At 45.6% G+C, this 18,467-nt stretch overlaps 1 protein-coding gene across 1 annotated transcript in view; it reads right to left on the bottom strand.

Annotated features, from left to right (window-relative positions):
- The window catches only part of RRP12 (ribosomal RNA processing 12 homolog), a 31,500-nt gene that overhangs the window by 8,513 nt on the left and 4,520 nt on the right, over positions 1-18,467 (bottom strand). The window contains exons 2-29 of the mRNA XM_007478694.3: positions 18,174-18,403; positions 17,894-17,977; positions 17,446-17,522; positions 15,508-15,613; positions 15,143-15,259; positions 14,304-14,442; positions 14,015-14,142; positions 12,000-12,098; positions 9,145-9,236; positions 8,210-8,321; positions 7,808-7,905; positions 6,850-6,964; positions 6,113-6,255; positions 5,746-5,867; positions 5,573-5,637; positions 5,312-5,474; positions 4,718-4,872; positions 4,378-4,445; positions 3,976-4,069; positions 3,214-3,372; positions 2,970-3,050; positions 2,747-2,852; positions 2,321-2,428; positions 1,933-2,090; positions 1,099-1,190; positions 837-989; positions 494-660; positions 208-327 (exon numbers count right to left, since the gene is read on the bottom strand). Of these exons, the coding sequence (XP_007478756.2) occupies positions 208-327; positions 494-660; positions 837-989; positions 1,099-1,190; positions 1,933-2,090; positions 2,321-2,428; positions 2,747-2,852; positions 2,970-3,050; positions 3,214-3,372; positions 3,976-4,069; positions 4,378-4,445; positions 4,718-4,872; positions 5,312-5,474; positions 5,573-5,637; positions 5,746-5,867; positions 6,113-6,255; positions 6,850-6,964; positions 7,808-7,905; positions 8,210-8,321; positions 9,145-9,236; positions 12,000-12,098; positions 14,015-14,142; positions 14,304-14,442; positions 15,143-15,259; positions 15,508-15,613; positions 17,446-17,522; positions 17,894-17,977; positions 18,174-18,403 (3,351 nt within the window). The remainder of the gene's footprint in view (positions 1-207; positions 328-493; positions 661-836; positions 990-1,098; positions 1,191-1,932; positions 2,091-2,320; positions 2,429-2,746; positions 2,853-2,969; positions 3,051-3,213; positions 3,373-3,975; positions 4,070-4,377; positions 4,446-4,717; positions 4,873-5,311; positions 5,475-5,572; positions 5,638-5,745; positions 5,868-6,112; positions 6,256-6,849; positions 6,965-7,807; positions 7,906-8,209; positions 8,322-9,144; positions 9,237-11,999; positions 12,099-14,014; positions 14,143-14,303; positions 14,443-15,142; positions 15,260-15,507; positions 15,614-17,445; positions 17,523-17,893; positions 17,978-18,173; positions 18,404-18,467) is intronic.

Here is an 18,467-nt window from a genome sequence, read left to right as displayed (position 1 = left end):
GAGATGGGAGCCCAAGAGAGAAACCCAGGATGACTGCAAGGCTTTCAGCTTAACTGACTAAGGAATCACAAAGCCCTGAACAGAATCAAGAAGCCAGGAGGGGAGGACATTTTTTAAGGAAGAGCCACAGGACCTTCAGCCTCCTCCATGTTTCCCCCTACCCCCACCTCTACTGCATGAGAGCTCTGGCCCAGATCTCCCACATACCTTTAGCTCCAGCTGCCTCCTCCTCCTCCTCCCCCTCCTCACGGATGATCAGACGCCCATCTGCACTGAGTTTGAAGTCGTGGTCCTTTTTCCTCTTTGCGTTTGCTCTAGGCTGAGTGGCTTAGGAGAGAATGTGCCCAGGAAGGAGGTGTGAGGAACCAGGGCCCAGCAGACCCAGGCGGTGCCTTCCCGACCATCCTCCATCTCTCCAGAGCAGGCTCATCAGAAATGGGAAGCCCTGGATCCACAGACAGACCCTGGGGCTCTCAGGCCCTCTTTTCCTTACCTAGGACTCGCTGGGACACCTGGGGATCCAGGAAGTTGAGAGGCTCATCCCCGCCACCCTCCTTCAGCCATGCACTGCTCCTCTGCCTAGCCAGCTTCCTCTGGTCCCTGGCCCCAGGCTTCTCGGATTCCTCGTCCTCATCCGAGTCAGCCAAAATCTCCTCGATGCTAGAGAGAAGAGGACAGGCTGAGAGGAGGAGGAGGGAGGCGCCCTGTGGAGACCAGAGCTGCCCTAGGCAGGGCTGGGGGAAGAAAGAGGTACTGCATGGGGACCAGAGATGGCCTGGGCAGGGCTGAATGTGGGGAGGAGGGAGGTGCCCCATGGGGGCCGGGCACAGGCTCACCTGTCCCCTCTAGCCTGAGGAGGTCCATCATCCTCATCCATAGACACCGCCTCCTGTAAGGCCCGCTGCTTCTTGGAGCGGGCCTCAGCTTTGCGGATGTTCACCAAGACCCTGTGGTAGTCCTCAGGGAGCAGCCCCTTCACCAGCTCAAATCTAAAGGCACAGAGGCAGGCACACTGCTCAGAGTCCCCCCTGGACCCCTAAGCCTCGCTCCCACCCACATACCTCAGGCCCTTCTCCTGGCCTGTCCACCCTCACTGACCCAAACTTGCGGATGAACTTAGTGAACAGGTTCCTGAGCTTCATCCGAAAATGGCGGCGCATGTCGTCCGCCAGGCTCCCGATGGCCTCCATCTGTGAAGGAAGGACATCAGGTCACCCTGGGCCAGGCAAGGAAGCAAGGGAAGATGCTCCCCGGTGGTCCTATCGATGCTTCCCTTTAACTAAAGGCCGGCCCGGCCGAGGATGCGAGCCGCTTCACTGGGCACCCCCCACACTCTCTCCATTCTCCAGAGCCAAGGATGAGCCCCACCTCCTCCACGAGGCCTATCCCAACTGCTCTAGCCCAGACATCTCATCCCCTTTGGAGCACCCCTAGTGTCCATATTCTGTCCCAGGCCAGACTTGATTCCATCGCACAAAGTCAAGTCTGGCCTGGGACAGGCCACAATGCTGCACACAGGCACAATGCTGGGTGAACTGACGTGACGAGGCCAGGGTCCAAGAAGATGAGCCGGGGACAGGAGAAGTGAGTTTGGCCTGGGATTGTGGCCAAACTGCCCAACCAGCCTTTCTGCGCCCCCCCCCCCCCCCAATCTTTAAGGTAAAAGTACGGATGTGTGTTCTAGGTCCAAAGTCTGCTGTCCTGTGATAAAGCTATGGCATGGGATGGGTTCTCCACACACCAGATGGCTGCACAGGGACCAAATTCAGAGCAATTCTTTGGAACCTTCTGCAGCAGGGGCACAGGGGACTGGCCCAAGCAGCCCAGGGGGGAGAAGGTGGGGCCTCATGGGGAGGCCAGGACCCAGCAGCCTGGCTCATGGCTCACGAGGAGGCCTGTACAAACCACTATAGAGCCTGGGCCGGCACTCACCATCAGCTGCAAGTGCTTGGCCACATGGGTCACGTCCATAACCAGCAGCACCACCTTGATGAAGCCCAGGGCAGACTTGACCACGTCACGGGTGCGGGAGGCCAGAAGCAGGCACACATTTCTCAGGAGCTGCTCTATGGCGTCTGTGCCCATGAGACCTGCAGCAAAGGCCCCCGTGTACATGTTGATCACCACCCCACCACCCACCAGCCCCTGTGCCATGGGGAGAAGGGAGAGAGAAGGGAAACTTCCTAGGAGTCACATAACAGCCAGAAGCCAGGCCCAAATGAAGGAGGTGGGGAGAGAACACTTGGTGCTGTAGGCTGCGTCAGGGCACCGAGCTGCCCACCTCTCCTGGCTTCTGCCTCCTCCTCCCCTCAGTTCTCACCTTTAAACTCAAAGAGCAGGTGAGTGAGGGCCAGGACACTGCAGCTGATCATGGTGACGGAGCCCACAAGACCAGGGTAGATCAGGAGCAGGTATCTCTGCAAAGCAGCTGGGATAAGAGGAACCAAAGTGGGATTATTTTCCACAAGAGGTCACAGACTCTCCTTCCTGTCAGGTCCCACCACAGATCAAGATGTAAGCTTCAGTGGAAGGAATTTTGGCTAAGAAAAGGGTCTCAGACCAGGGAGGCACCTGGTTCTGGCCTCGAGACTCCAAGGGACCAAAGTGAAAAGGATGCCATCTGTCCTTTATTTCCCATGAAAGCCAAAAGCTCAGTGAGTTTGCAAAATATCCAAGGAAAAACCAAACGCTTTAAAGACCTGCCTGAGCCCAGACCTGAGGAGCCACCAAACAGAGCCTCGCTTACCTTCTTGGTTAGAGTCAAATCGCAGGAAAGCGCGCCCCATCTCCACCAGCAGCACAAATGCATTCTTCCGAGCACCCACCGACACCTCCTTGGTGCACAGAATCACCTGCAACAGACCCCGGGTCAGCCCCCAGTCACCACAGATTCTGAGCTTCACTGCTTGAAAAGACAGGTAGGTGGGCCTATACTGCTCCAGGCTCCCCATGATTCTGCACCCCCTTACCTCAGGGACCAGGGCAGTGATAAACTCTTCATGTTCCGAGGTCAGCTTCTTTATGATGTTAATCAGGCACTTCAAACGGGGCTGGGGAAGAGGAAAATAATTCAGGAGGGTGGCGGGTTTGCACTCAGTTCCCCTAGGACAGTGGCAAATCTCGCTCCCATTAAGACTCACCAGTCAGTGCCCCAAAGCTGGCTGGCAGAGCCACTTCCATTCCCCTCTCTGCCCATGCCCTCCAGCTCCTTACCCTCTTGGCTGGAGAGGCAGTGCTTCGAAGGGAATCCAGAAGGGTTTTCTTCAGGTCTCCCAAGTGGCTCTGAACAAAGCGTTCACCAGGACCCTCCTGGCTGGCACACACTTCCTCTAGCACCCTATAGGCCTTTTTCTGCATTGTGTGTTCCTTACTCTAAGCAGGATGGAAGGGCAGGTCAGGAATAAGAAACAAACTTGTCAAGATATTCCCCAACTGCTAAACTACAGCAAATGAATAATGGAATTTTCCTGGGTCAGAAAAAATGTCAGAGAAATATGGAAAGACTGAAATGGAGTAATGCTAAAAAATGAAAGAGGGACCAAAAAACATGCATATGACAACAACAATATTAGAAGGGAAAAAAAGAAATCCCACAAGGCAAGAAAATTTGGCTTAAATGCAATAAATATTAGTACCATACCATTAAAATCCTTCCTTTCAGTTAACAATCAGTAAACAATTTAAAGTATTAAATCATATGTACTATCAGTTGCAACTGTGGCATTTGGCAGTTTATCTTTATTATTTCTAAGAAATACATATATATATATATATATATATATATATTTTAGGGGAAATTGAGCATGGGAAATGTCCACTGGGACAAAATATTATAATGAAAAGGTTGGTCTTTGTGTTGCCTCCAGACCACATTTATTTCAGGGTCAGGGGAACTCATCTCTCAAGACCCAAACACTGCGTCTCATCCCCTCCCTCCCCAATCTTCCAGATAAGCAGGATCCTGCAGGAGCTCACCTCTAGATAGGGGCGGATTGTACTGTACAGCTTGCTAATAGAGGCTTCATCGGCATGGGGTGCCAAGGCCACAATCAAGTCCAGGATAGAGTGTCTGTTTAGGCAAGGAAAAGATATCGATCAGTTGGTGGTGTTTCATTTAGGGCTCTCTGGGTGTTGGTAGAGGAGGGAAGGACCATGATGGTGGCCATGTGGCAGTGTGGATACCCAATGGCTCCCCAACCCAAGTGAAGAATTCCATGGCCCTGCCTAGTAGCTTCAAACCTCAGGAAGGGCAAACTCTGAGATGGCTCCATCCATAGAAACAAGCCTCTCTTCTCGGAAGCCCCCCTTCCCCTGGAAGGAGCTACATGCCTATCATTCCCTCCAGACCAGGAAAGACAATGCCCTCAGTTCATTTACCTGGTGAAGTCGGAGCTGGATGGGTCAAGCACTTTCTCGCTGGCTTTCTCCAGGAACCCATTCACCAACTGCAGATCCATAGAGAAATGAAATCAGCTCCATCTCTCCATCCCCAGCCTAGCCTTGGGCTCTAGGAATATCTATCTGTGCCCCTATACCCAAGGGCTCTGGAAGCAGAAAACTGCTCAGTGCCTTTCACATCCAGTCCTAGGTCCTGACAGGGACCCAAAAGGGTAAATACAGATCCTGGCCTCTGAACTGCCCTCTGCCTCCCAATCTGCAACCAGCCCTTCCCTTCCTTCCAGCCCCTGCCATCCGAGGTCCTTTGCTCCAAACTTACCTCTGGTTCCGTGATAGTAAGGTAAGTTTTGATGGTGTCCAGCACGGCTCGCCGGGGTGCAGTGGTTTCCCCAGATGCCAGAGGCTGCCCATACACATTGAACAGTATTGGCAGAAAGTTCTTGGCAAAGCGGCTCACTTCAGCACGGTCCACTTCTGCTCCGAGGCAGCAGCCACAGAGGACAGTGCCAAGTCCAGAGAGGGAAAAGAAGGAACTTCATTAACCTGAGATTTGTTGGACCCCCAAGGTCCCTCCCAAGTAACCTGGGGTGGCCCCCTCCTTGAGATAGTGATGCCTGACAGACAGAACAAATGCCCTGACAACCCTCCTGGGAAGCAGGACATGAACTATCCTTCTCTGATATTTGTGTCACTGATTGCTTAAATGTTGACTGCCAACAGCACAGACAGGGATTCTGAGCCAGCTTCTACCTGAGATGCAGTCCCTTCAGCTTTTCCTTGAAGAAGGGCAAGAACCCATTTTTTGGAGAAGAGCTGAAGGGAGCTTCTGGGCCAGACAGGTCTTCTGGGAGAAAGGAAGGAAGAGAGGATGGGATCAGGTGAGGAGCCGGCTTTGGAGAAGCAGAAACCATACCCATCTCACAGCCCTTGGTGATCAGCGTGCGCAGTGCTTGGCACACAGTGAGTCTCAGGTCTGGACGTTCGCTGATGGCTGTGCCCAGAGTTCTAGCAATCCCTTTGAAGGAGGCAGCCACATCAGTTGGCTTGGTACAGAATCCAGGCAGCAGGGTCCATATCTGGGGAAGGCAGGAAACAGTGTCCTGAGCTCAATCACCTCTGGCAGTTGTGCCTCTCATTTCCAGTGCCCAGCCCTGGAGGACCATCAGCATCTCACCTGCCACTGAAGAGTGTCATAGATTTTGGACTCCACAGTGCTCCCCTCCTGGGCCAGCTCTGTAGCTACAGCAGGAGACATGGAAACAGTATGAGCCTGGCTGAACCTTCCAAGTCAAGGTCACTTCCAAGCCCATCAATTAATCAAACCTGCCCATCAGAGTGGTCCATCACCTCTGTTTTTCAGGGTAGTTGCCAGGGGCAAGAAATAGCTTGTGAAGAAGCCGAGCCGTGTGTTTTGAACATGATCACGAATGACAGGCAGGAGCCAGCTCCGAGGGAAATCCAAGTTTTCTCTGAGGAGAGACAGAGGCATGACCAGACTGCCAGGCAAATGGCAGGTAGTAGGATCTCCTGGTGAGACTATTGGATCAATGTAGTATTCATTAACACCTCTCTGCACTAGGCACACAACAGAGAAAAGACACTAGGATACTTTAGGTGGAGATGGAGCACCTTCCCTGGCAAGGTATAGACCCATTTCTCACAGAATAGGCACCTGACCAAAGTCACCTCCTGTAAATACGAGGGCTAGACTTACTCGAAGCCATTGATCTCCAAAGGCACAGCTTGAAGCACCACCTCAGGGCCCATGTTGATCACTGCTGCTCCCACAGCCTGGTCCAGAGCAAGTGTGTGAGGGAAGTGGGGAGACAGGCGCAAGTCACAGAGGGACTGAAGGCACTTGAGAAAGAGGGAAAGTACAGGGAAGACATTAGTCACAAATGCTGCAAAGAGAAACATGCCTGTTTCTGCTTGCGGCCAGATGCCAGCAACCTATATAAAAGGCATTCTCCTGGGACTCAGCTGCCTTTTCGTTTTCTTTTCTTTCAACTGGCGTTTTGTAAAGAGGTTGTCCCTTGGTAAGAGGAACAGTCTAAAACCATACTACACATCCTAAAAAAGCCCACGATTCCCCAGAGAAGCTGCCTCCTATAAGTGAACCTCAGGGACAAGGTTCCTATTGCTCTTACAGTTTTTCTGCCATTTCCCCAAACACAGATTCATATCAAGTAGCTTGTTGGCAGTCAAACCCCCCCCCACCTAGCTAGTCCGAGATTTTCTATTGCCCAAGGCATTTCCTTAGGATCTGGCTATTTTCTAACATAAATCAAGAATCCAAAGCCAGGACAACCAAGTAGACCTCCTTTATGTCTCTTTTCTTGATTTGTTCCCATCATAAAAACAAATGACCGAAGTCTGCCTCCCTCTGTCCATATATAACTATAATATAGCACCCCCAAAAGAGCCTTCCCAGTCCATGTCCAGCCAACTCACTTTCCTCATTATGAGGTGAGCCTGTTTCCCACAAGCCTCAAAAAAGCCATGTAGCAGCTGCAACACCAAGTCCCACACTGCGTGGAACTTGTACGTCAGGCCTTCTTCCACAGTCCTGTCAATGAGTAAACAACTTGTTAGGGTAAGACCCAAACCTATCAGGCAAGTGATCAATAGGTACCACAGACACTGCTGGTTAGGGTGGGATCACAGTCCCCAAGAAGTGGCAGTCCTGGGCAGAAGATATCCTCCAGAGGAAAGCCACTACATCCAATCTGGCCAAGGGGCTGTGGTTGTCCTAGAAAAGCAAGCTGAGTATCCAATATGACCTCACACATAGTACACTTTACCTGTTCTACTCTGTATATGGAAATACCTCTTTATTCAGTGTTAAGTTCCAAATTTCAAAAAGAATAAAAGGCTATGTTCTACTTTTAGAAGTCTTCTTATTTAAAGAAGGGCTTGGGAGCAGTGACTTTTCCTGCTAGATTGTCTTAGCAAGTATGGCATCCTTTCCAGAGAAAGTAGATGTAGGGGCCAAAGCTGAAACATGTGATAGTTGCCAGAGGAAGGAAAGGAGAATAGTTGGGAAAAAGTAATGAGCCAACTAAATGAATGGACTCCCAGCAAAGGAGATTCTGAGGATCTGAAACTGAAATGGAATACATCATGTAGTCCAATGTTCTGGGTTTCCCCCCGCCTCTCTTTTGCCAATTTCTGGCAAGTGTAGTGTAGGAGGACAGAGGATGGCTGAAATGTCTGCATGTATATCTTCTCTTTAATGTTGGGGAAAGGGAAGGAGAAAGGGACAGATCCATGGCTGGGTGGGAGATACAGTGTCTACCCCTAAACTAACATTGGTCCTGTACATGACCAGCCAAAACATAAGTTGAAAAAAGCTTCTAAATAAAGCATTCTCTGAACCCTCAGGTATTTCCATTCTACTTTGTATTCTCACCTGAACATCTTGGCAATGTACAGTGGAGGTCCAGAGGCAGAAGAGGACACTGGGCCAATATCAGTCATATGGGGAGCAATGCATTCTGTGAGAAGCACCTGGAGGAGAGTCAAGGAACCAATCAATGCTATCTGACTGTCTGTCCCTTCAACATACCTCCCCTCCTTAAGGGACAAACCATCCACCCCAATGTTTCCAGGGGGCCCAACTTGGGCAGAAAGGTAAAGCATGAGTCCTGGTCGGATGACAAAAGATAGTATGCAATACCCTTCAGCACGAACTGTCTGTCTTGCAGGAATTACAGCCATGAACGACATTAGCACAAACCAAGCTCTGACCAGAGCAAAGGGCTCTGGGGCACAGGTATCCCCTCCCAGGTCAGCAATGCCCAGGCAGGAGTACCTTGAGGCTCTGGGTGGCAGCTGTTGCCACTGCTGCATGGGGTGAAAGAAGACAGTTCATCGCAGCTCCAAAAAATCGAGGTAAATGCCCCAGACCAAGGTCCCGCTGTAACCTGAAAGACAGGAAGTATCACTATTTCTTGGCCCCCAGGGGCTATACAACAGAGGGCAGGAAGCAAAAAACTCAAGTTTTTTCAATAGATTTCCCTTTCCTTCTTTTCCCCTTCTGTTAAATTTTTTTTTTAATTCTCCATTCGTAGCATTTTCCCTTAAGGGTCAGCATGGAGAATAAAGACAGAAACAGAACTTTACACACATGGAAAGGATCTTGGATCTTAATCCAGCTTAATCCTTTCATTTCACAAAGCTATGCAGAGGGGAAGTGATTTTGCCAAAGGTCCCACATCTCTGGGGTGGTCCAAATAGAAGCATAATTCTCTATATAGATCTATTCCTGCTGCCCCATCCAAGGTTGACTCTACATTTCCTCAAAGAGATCGAAGAAGGTATCTGACACAAATGAAATTTGGTGATCTCCTGCTTTGATGGGGATATGATTGGAGATGTAGACTCTAAATGATCACCCTAGTGCAAATACTATTAATATCAAAATAGGTCTTGATCAATGACACTGTGACACATGTAAAACCCAATGGAACTGTTCATTGGCTATAAGGAGGGAGTGGGAGGAGGGAAGGGAAAAGAACATGAATTATGTAACCATGGAAAAATATCATGGAAAAAATTAATTGAATGAGCTTAAAAAAAAAAAGGAATTTATTGATCTGCCCAAGACAAACTTCAAACTCTTAACCCCTTCAACTATTGGATAAAAGATGTAGTTTCAAAATGAATGAAATACGAAAAGGCTCTAGCTTGAGATGACCTATCTTTTATGCATCCCTAGAGGAAGGATGCAGGAATAGAAGTGCCTACCTGACCAGATTAGTATGGGCCTTCTCCATAACTGTAAGCCAGGCAAGCAGGGGTTGTAAATCATTCTCACTGGGAAGGTAGTCATATAGGGCCTAGAGAGAGAAAGACAAAGATAAAAGGTGATGGATAAGCCTATGAGCCCAAACTCAATACCAATCGGCAAATGGCCACCTCAAAGTAATCCTCCTTCTCCTGAGGCTCCAATCACCTAGTTGTCATCCTCAAAAAAGGGTGTGTACTAAAAGCAGGTCCAGGGGCCTCCTGAAAGCAACCTGGTCCCATTTAGACCTGTACTTATAGGCTTGGTCAAGTATCAATTGGCCACTGAAAAATAGGTGTCATAATGAGATTGTACAAATTTTAGTCTCAGGAAATCAAAGACAAAGAATAATACTAATAGATCGCATTTATCAATCTACTTATTTATATTATCCATTTAAAAGTTTTTCCATTCTTTGATTCAGCCATACCACTGCTTTGGGGTTTGTACCCCAAAGAGATAATAAGGAAAAAGATGTGCACAAAAATATTTACAGCTGTGTTCTTTGTGGTGACAAAAAATTGGAAAATGAGGGGATGCCCTTCGATTGGGGAATGGCTGAACAAATTGTGGTATCTGTTGGTGATGGAATACTATTGTGCTGAAAGGAATAATGAGCTGGGGGAATTCCATGTGAACTGGAACAACCCCCAGAAAGTGACGCATAGCAAAAGGAGCAAAACCAGGAGAACATTGTACACAGAGACAGATACATTGTGGCACAATCAAATATAATGGACTTCTCTACTAGCAGCAATACAATGATCCAGGACAATTCTGATGGACTTATGAGAAAGAACACTATGCACATTGAGAGAAAGAACTATAGGAACAGCAATGCAGAAGAAAAAGATATAATCGATCATGTGGTTCGATAGGGATGTGATTGGGGTTTTGACTTTAAATGATCACTCTATTGCAAATATTAATAATATGGAAATAGGTTTTGAACAATGATAAAACCCAGTAGAATTACTTGTCAACTCCAGGAGGCGGGAGGGAAGAGGAGTGAGAAAAATCATCAATCATGTAATCACAGAAAAATATTCTATGAAATAAATAAGAGTCAGTATGGGACCAAAAAAAAAGTTTTTCCATTAAAAAAACCTAACTTAGAAAATTTTTGAAGTAGGAACTCTGTTTCTTACTCCAGATGTAGTTGGAATTTAATATTACCTCCACACCTTGGAAGTTCTTTTGAATTCTTCTGCCTATTACAGTGTTTTTGAATAAAATGTATACTACCATCCTACTAAATATGCTATTATAAAGCCTATGGGTCATCTCTAAGAAGATCACACGCATTCCCTCATTTTATCTGAAGGCCTCATAACCAGGATGGGTACTTTACTTCCTTAGTGTCCATGTTTCTCTTTAAAATCCTTTCTTTCTTCTCTCCAGAGGGTTCTTTCTGGTCTTCTGATAACACCAGGGTTTCCCTTATATTCTGTGAATTTCAAAACTACTCAACCCTGTTCAAACCATTCTATAGAGGATGGGATTTGGCTATTTCTTGATCAATAACAATAGAGATACTTGGAATAACAGAATCAGGTCTTGGAAACTACAATCTCCACCCTACTCAGGGTAACAAGATTTAGGAAGGGCTGCAGCAAAGCTCAAGATTTAATTATTTGAGAATATGGCCTTCAACAGACATGTGCAAAGGGGACAGACCTCTGGGCGGTCCTGGGTTAAGCTAGAGCCACCATTGGCACAGGTGAGACACAGGAAGTGAGGTAGAGGACAACTGAGGAGGGCTTCTTTCTTCCTGTGTGGAGGAGAGGGGGTTGTTGGAGCCTAGTGTTTGTAGTGGAGGAGCCCACAGACTGTTTCTCCATTTTGGTCACGTGAGTGATAGGGACTGATCTCTTTTCTTTGTCTTGGCTATCCAGGGCCTTGGGCCTTTGGCTCAGCTTAAGCAGAGTGGGTGTTTAAGCCCTATTTCCTTCTCTCCCCTTTCCCTCTCTCTCTCTCTCTCTCTGCCTCTAACACTTTTCTTCCTCTTGTTTGTAATTAAAATACTGTAAAAAATAGACTCAAATACAGGACTACAATCCCCACAAGCCTTTGCTCCACCCCAAAACGCTTTGTAATCTCATGGGAATTCTGAGGTGGGCCGAGATCAAGGAAGGATTTAAGCTGGTGGCAAAGGTTTTGGGGGGCTTTTTGGACTTCCGTTTTGGAGCAGGCGTGTCTCTTGCGTGATGTGAGGTTATTTTGTCTAGGCCTCTGGCCTAGGCACATGTTTCTTACTTGTATATTCTTTAATCTTTAACCTTTAATAAACCTCTAAAAAATATAATACTTCTTGCAGAGAGAAACTAATTTCTACCTGCCTCAGTCTCCCCATATTCCTAAATTTTAATCTTTACAAACACCCTAAAAGGTTGACAGCTGACTTGAGTTTTCATTTAGGAATTACATAGTTGAATTCCTTGGCGACCTTAAATTAATATATTTCAGTCTTTTAAAGTGATTTCCAAAGACTGGCTGTAGCTGTTTCAAGGACCCCCTGCACTTTCTCTAGTCCAAGAGGGCAGGAGGGGGGTTTGTGCTGCCTCATCTGCCAGTCTTTGCCTGGGTGTCAGGGCCTAAGTGTGCCTTACATTCTGCATAGCCAGCAGCCCAGTGAGCCTGAGCTTCTTAGCCCCCCAGAGCAGCCCATTCCTCTTCTCAATGACTCTTAACTGCTAGGTAAGTCCTCTTTCTTTATGTCATCCTTTCAAAGCAATAAGAGCTCCCAGTCATCCTCCTTACACAGTCTATTTTCCAAAGGCATTCCAAGACCAAAATCATATCCCCCAAGCCTTACCGTGATAATCTGGGCATTGAGCTCTGCAGAAAGGGTGCCAGGATTGGGTTTGGAGTGGAAGAAACCATGAAAAGCTTGCATGGCACAGGCAGTCACCAACTGGGAAAGATACACAAGCTCAGTTTCCAATAGTCAGAAACTACCAAGAAACAGGGCAATACAGAAAAAGTATGCGGCAGGGGGGAAATGGTGTCAGGCAGGCAGAACCCTTGAGGTAGGAGGTCAAACACTGCTTTGGGACCTCACCCCCAACTAGCTGGCCCCAATATTTAGGACAGAAACACATAATTTGCATACATTAATGGGACCCAGTACCCTGTATCTCTAGAGATGTTTTCTTCAGATATAAGAAAGATCATGTTGCTGGTTTATAGGGACAGTTGCAGAAACTTGCCACCATAAGTCCATCTTTAATAAACTCAGGTCTCAGATTAGGAAATGAGGGCCACTGGCTTCAATTCTATAAGAAGTGAGGTAAAGCCTCAGAGTTGTTGAATCTGCACACTTCTGTGAGCAGGAATGTTTCCTTAACTCTGACACTGAAGCAGAATCAAAGCATCTCAGACCTAAAAGAACCCTGGAGATGCCAAACAAGAATTCCCCAGGGTGAGGCTTTGCTGGACCAACTCCAACAAGGCAGTTTATTCCACTTCAGAATGATTTTGTTAAGAAGTGGTTCTTTATGTTAATCCTAAATCTTCCCCTCCGCTACTTGTACCCACTACCCTTAGTCCCTTTCTCTCTGGGGACAAAAAGAACAAGGCTAATTCCATTTCTGTGATTCCAATACTTGAATTCAGATCTCCCACCCCATCCCCCATCCAAGATCAACATCTCAAGAATTCCCTCAGCTGATTCTCCTCTGGCCCTTTACCATTCTTGGTCAAGAAATTTTGGACAAGATTCCCCAATTGACAAATGGTCAAGGGACATGAATTGGCAGTTTTCAAATGGAGGAATTAAAACTATCAATAATCACAAATGTTCTAAGTCCCTCCTGATTAGAGAAATGCAAATCAAAACAATTCTGAGGTACCACTGCACACCTAGCAGATTGGCCAATATGACAGTAAAGGAAAATAATAAATGTTGGAGGGGATGTGGCAAAATTGGGACACTAATGCATTGCTGGTGCAATTGTGAATTGATCCAACCATTCTAGAAGGCAATTTGGAATTATGCCCAAGGGGCATAAAAGAATTCATACCCTTTGATCCAGCCATAGCACTACTAGGTATGTACCTCAAAGAGATAATAAAAAAAAGGGTTGTACAAAAATATTTATAGCCATACTCTTTGTGGTAGCAAAAAATATGAAAATGGGGGGGGGGGGGGCTGGGGGGGTGGTCCCTTCACTGGGGAATGGCTAAACAAAGTATGGTATCTAATGGTTATGGAATACTATTGTGCTATAAAGAATGATGAACTGCTTAATTTCTGTAAGAACTGGAAAGCCCTCCATGAACTGATGTGGAGTGAAATAAGCAGAACCAGGAGAACACTGTACATAGTAACTGAAACATTGTGGGACAATCAAATGTAATTGACTTTGCTACTAATAGTAATTCAGTGATCCAGGACAATTCTGAGGGACATATGAGAAAGAACACTATCCGCATCCAGAGAAAAAACTGTGGGAGTAGAAACACAGAAGAAAACATGTGACTTTATCACTTGTTTATATGGGTATATGACTTGGGGTTTTAATTTTAAAAGATTGCTCTATTGTAAAAATGAACAATATGGAAATAGGGTATCAAGTGATAAGACATGCATAATCCAGTAGGATTGCTTATCAGCTCCAGGAGGAGGAAGAGAAAAGGGGAGGGAGAGAATACGAATCATGTAACCATGGAAAAAATATTTTAAAATAAATTAATTAATTAAAAAAAGACACATCTTGGACAAGAAGCCACAGACCCAAACTAAGAACTCCTGGGGGAAATTTCCAGTCCTAGCTATCCCCTGAGCCCATTCTGTCTCCAGCTCTCCTGGCCCAGGAGCTCTCATCTTACCACGTGGCTGAGAGTCATGACCCTTAGCAGCATCTCACAGCAGCTCTTCACCGTGCCCAATGGGAAACTTGGCAATAGCTCGGTTAGTAGTGTGAGCACGTGCAGGGTTGTGGTGGCCTCCTTGGAGCCTGGAAGAGAACAGAACCAGGAAAATGAGCCCACACTACTCGTGTTATTCTCTTTTGATTCCCTGAACCCTGACAGACAGGCTAGACAAACTGCCACTGCCTTCTCATCCTGAGGCTGGCCCCCCAGAGGTCACACTGTCCCCTCAGACCAGAGGCTCTACCTCCAGACTTCTCAATCTCCGTGATACAGAATTTGGCGGTAGAAAGGGCAGCTGGATGATATTCAGGGGCCTTATCTCCAAAGAGGAACTCGCTGCCCTTGATGACTGAGCACACCCCATGCTGGGCTGCCTTCCGGACCTATAAGAAACAAACAGGGTAGAGGAAGCCAGGTTAGTGCCCAGATGGCCTACTAACGAGCCAACATCAGCCAAGGATCTGAATGTTTCTTTAAGTGCCCTCCACTATGTTCTCTGGGGAATACCACAGAATAGAGGGTCCCTGCCTTTAAGGAGCTAACAATTTATGTGGGGAATCAAAAATAGCATTTATAAGATTAGAAGAAGACAGTCATAGGGGACAGTTACTCCGAGTACAGAAACAATTTGGGAAGGTGCTGAGACCTATCATCCTTTCAGCAGACCCACTGGTCACAAGAAGCCTCTGGAATGCCCTACAGATATCTAAAATATCCCTAACTGAATAACTTTCTCAATTTTTATACCTCCCAGGTTTTAAGTGGGACCAGTCCTTTGTGCATCTCTGGACACTACCTAACTAAGTGCAATAGGACCTGTTTGTCCTGGATTCTGGTTCCACATCACAAAATATAAACTGCCTCCCATTCTTAGTTTAAAAAAAAAATAATAAGGAAAAAAGGCTCAATTAAACATGACCACCAAAGGAGACACTCGAGACACAGGGGGAATCCTCTACCACCCTCAGTTTCAGTCAATCTCACTCCCCAACACCAAGGCTCAAACACCAGTCCCATGCTTCTGAGACCAAGTGGGTTATAAAAGAGTTTCCACATCTCCTCATTCCAGCCGAGAAAGCTCACCTTGGGTTTAGCATGAACGACAAAGCTCAGCAGCCCATGAAAAACCTGTAGAGTGACAGGGTAGCTCCAGGTTGTCAGGTCTTGCTTGCGTAGGAGGGTAGCCAGGCAGGAGAGGGCCTTATAAAGACACAGCAACATGAGCATTGCCTCCCAAGAAGAACACCCCTACTACCTAAGTCCTGCCCCAGGGCTCTTAAAAGACCCTGAAAAGAATCTCGAAGCTTTCAATCCCAGAGAAACAAAGGAAGCAGCCAATCTCCCTCATAAGCTTCATATTCCCCCACCTCCACTTCCCCATTATCAGTCTCCCTCTGCTATCTCCTCAAAACTAGTCCCCTTCAGAGAATGGCAGCTAAAAGAATTACCCATCGAAGCACTGCTGTGGAACCAAGGCTGGCCTGAGAGGACAGAATGCCCATAAAGGCTTTGGAGGTATCAGAGAACTTCTTAATGAGCACTGGGCTAGGAACCCTATGGAGAAAGAGAACATAAGACCAGAAAACAATCCTTCTCTGAACCCTCTACAACTCCAAGCTCCACTCTACTTATAATACTTCAAAATAAATTTAACATCACTACAATCAACTAAACTCTATTAGCAACTACTTTATATTTAAATAAATTGATTTCAATACATAAAGTCTAACCATTTTTCAGTCATTCCCTTAAATTCTCATTAGATCTTATTTTGTCTATTTTCATTATTTTTCTTTTTATATAGTCAGAATTTGTGTGAACTATATTCTGGGGTTTCCCTTCCACTTTGCAAAACTAAAGTTGTCCCCCCATTTCTTCATATTCCTCTTATTTGTGAGTCTTAAGTACGTTATAGTAATTCATTCCATTCATGTACCACAATTTATTGAACCATTTCCCTATTGTTAGATGAGGACAGCTAAGTGGCAAGTGGATAGAGTGCTGAGCCTGGAGTCAGGAAGACTCATCCATCTTCCAGAATTCAAACCTAGCCTCAGATACAATCTGTGTGATCCTGGGCAAGTCCCTTAACTCTGTTAGCCTCAGTTTCCTCATCTAGAAAATGAGCTGGAGAAGGAAATGGCAAACTATTCTAGTATGTTTACCAAGAAAATTCCAAATGAGATGAAAGAGTTGGACAAAACAAAAATATGACTTAACAATTGTTAGATATTTAAACAGTTTTTAGTTTTTGTAATTACATACAATGCTACTAGGAAAACTGTTGAACACAAAACTTTGTCTATTTTTGGGGGGGGGGGGAAGGAAGGGGCTTTAGGTAATTCTTCATGTATATTCCCCAGATTGAATTTATTAGGTCAAATGGTGTGGCATGTGATTATTTTTGTAACTTGTACTGTGTACTAACAAGACTTTTCTACAAATGATTCTACAAGTTTGTATTCCACCAGCAATAAATGACTGGGCTGTTTTTCTACCACCAACACTGAGTTTTATTCATTTTAATGATTTTTGCCAATTCAGTGAAGTGAAAGGTTTTCAAGAGTTGTTTGGATTTGTATACTCTTTGATTGTTAGTGAAGATGAGCACCTTGAGTTATCAACGTTTCCTCTTTTGAAAACTGTCTATTCATTTCCTTTGGCCATGTAATCATGCTGGAGTAGGAGTTACTACTCTGCCTTTTCTACTTCCTTAAATTTTAGAAACCAATTTTTATCTGTTATATTCATTATATTTTTTCTTGATGCCATTTTTCAATTACTTTTTTTCTTGTACACAAATGTAATGCCATCAAATACAATCTTGTTTTGAATTCTTGCAATTTTCAGAAATTAAAAAAAATCATCTCCCTTTCACAACTAAAATAATTGTTGCATTTCATTTTATATTTTAAATATTTCTTTTATTTTGGGCTATTATCCAGTTAGAAATCACTTGGGTGAATGGCAATCACTTTCCCACCTAAAACTCATCCATTTTTCTCAAGGACATTTGTTAGAGATTTTTTATTTTCACTGTTATTTCCTATAAGCTTATCAAATTACTAATCTTATGTATATATTTAACCAGATGTCTGGTCCATCTATCTATTCCAGAGAAATATTTCTGTCTTTTGTCTAGTACCAGGTAATTTTAATGATTACCCACAGGCCCAATTCTTCACTTAACTTTAGAGTCCTTACTACATGCCACAGCAGCCACATTTCTGGAAATCCAAGCTTCTTCTATCCCATGTTTCTTAGTCTATAGTTCATGTCACCCTTGGGCTCCATGTACTACACTGTGATATGAAAAAAATCTCCTCATTCCATCTCTTCCTTCATTCTCCAAGAATCTGGAGGTTATGAAAGGAGCCTATACTCACCGCTTCATAACCAGATTCAGCAAATAAACAACAGCAGCTAAAGATTCTGTGGATTCCACAGCTTCTAATGTTGTCATCTGAGGAATAGATAAAGAGAGTTAAGTGATTGGATGCCTGGCTCACCGGATGAGATGAAATTTTGAGCCTGTGTGTATATAGGTGAGGTAGGGTATTTGGACACATGTCCCACGGGTAGCATTTAGTAGTCCTTATCCTTTGAGAGAGCCAGGGTCTACTGGCACCCAAGGTTTGAGAAAGAGAGAATATGGTAATGATGTTTATTTTTAAATAATCTAGGGAGCATCAATGACTCTTTTGGACAATGTTGCCATTCTTTTTTCTTCAAGAACAAAAATGCACACTAGGCTATATCTTTCAAATCAGTTTTGTTACAAAGTATGTGGGACTTGGGTAGGGCTGAAACTACAGAGAGAACCTCCCAACTCACCAGTGCACCAAAGTATTCTGTTTCAGTCTCTTTCCCTCCTTGGGAACGGATCACTTCTGTGACTGCAGCCAAGACTGCACAGATCTAGGAGAGGGAGAAGGGATCCATGACTCATTCATCATCACCAAAAACACTTGTCTCCTGGACAAATTAATCTGTACCCAAAGCCTAGCAAAATCATATGCTATCAAGGGTTGAGGTTGAATTTTAGAAATCAAATAGGCTATGTTCACACTCTCAAAGATCCTATGAGGGCCCACAGCTCACCAATATCCCCTACCTCCTTGTGAGCAGCTGAGTTGGACTCCCAGAAGCGCTGCACCTTGCTAAAGGTGACATTGGTGCAGTCAGAAAGGCCACTCAGGAAAGTCCCTGAAGATTTCTCTGAAAGCACTGGGCCTGATTCATCTTCCATGTGGGGCTGAGCCTTCTCTCCCCTGGCCAAAGGCAGAGACCCAGCTTGCAGCTCATTATGCAGTTTGAGGGCATCAATGGTTAGATCACTTTTTTCTGAGAAAAAAAGGCACAGGATTAACCTTCATAGGGCAGAGGTCACAGAACTTTCTTTAATCTC

The sequence above is a fragment of the Monodelphis domestica genome, chromosome 1 (genome assembly GCF_027887165.1).
Source record: "Monodelphis domestica isolate mMonDom1 chromosome 1, mMonDom1.pri, whole genome shotgun sequence".
Taxonomy (NCBI): Eukaryota; Metazoa; Chordata; class Mammalia; order Didelphimorphia; family Didelphidae; genus Monodelphis; species Monodelphis domestica.
Note: the sequence above shows the minus strand (reverse complement) of the source record. Positions and strands in the feature narration are given on the sequence as shown.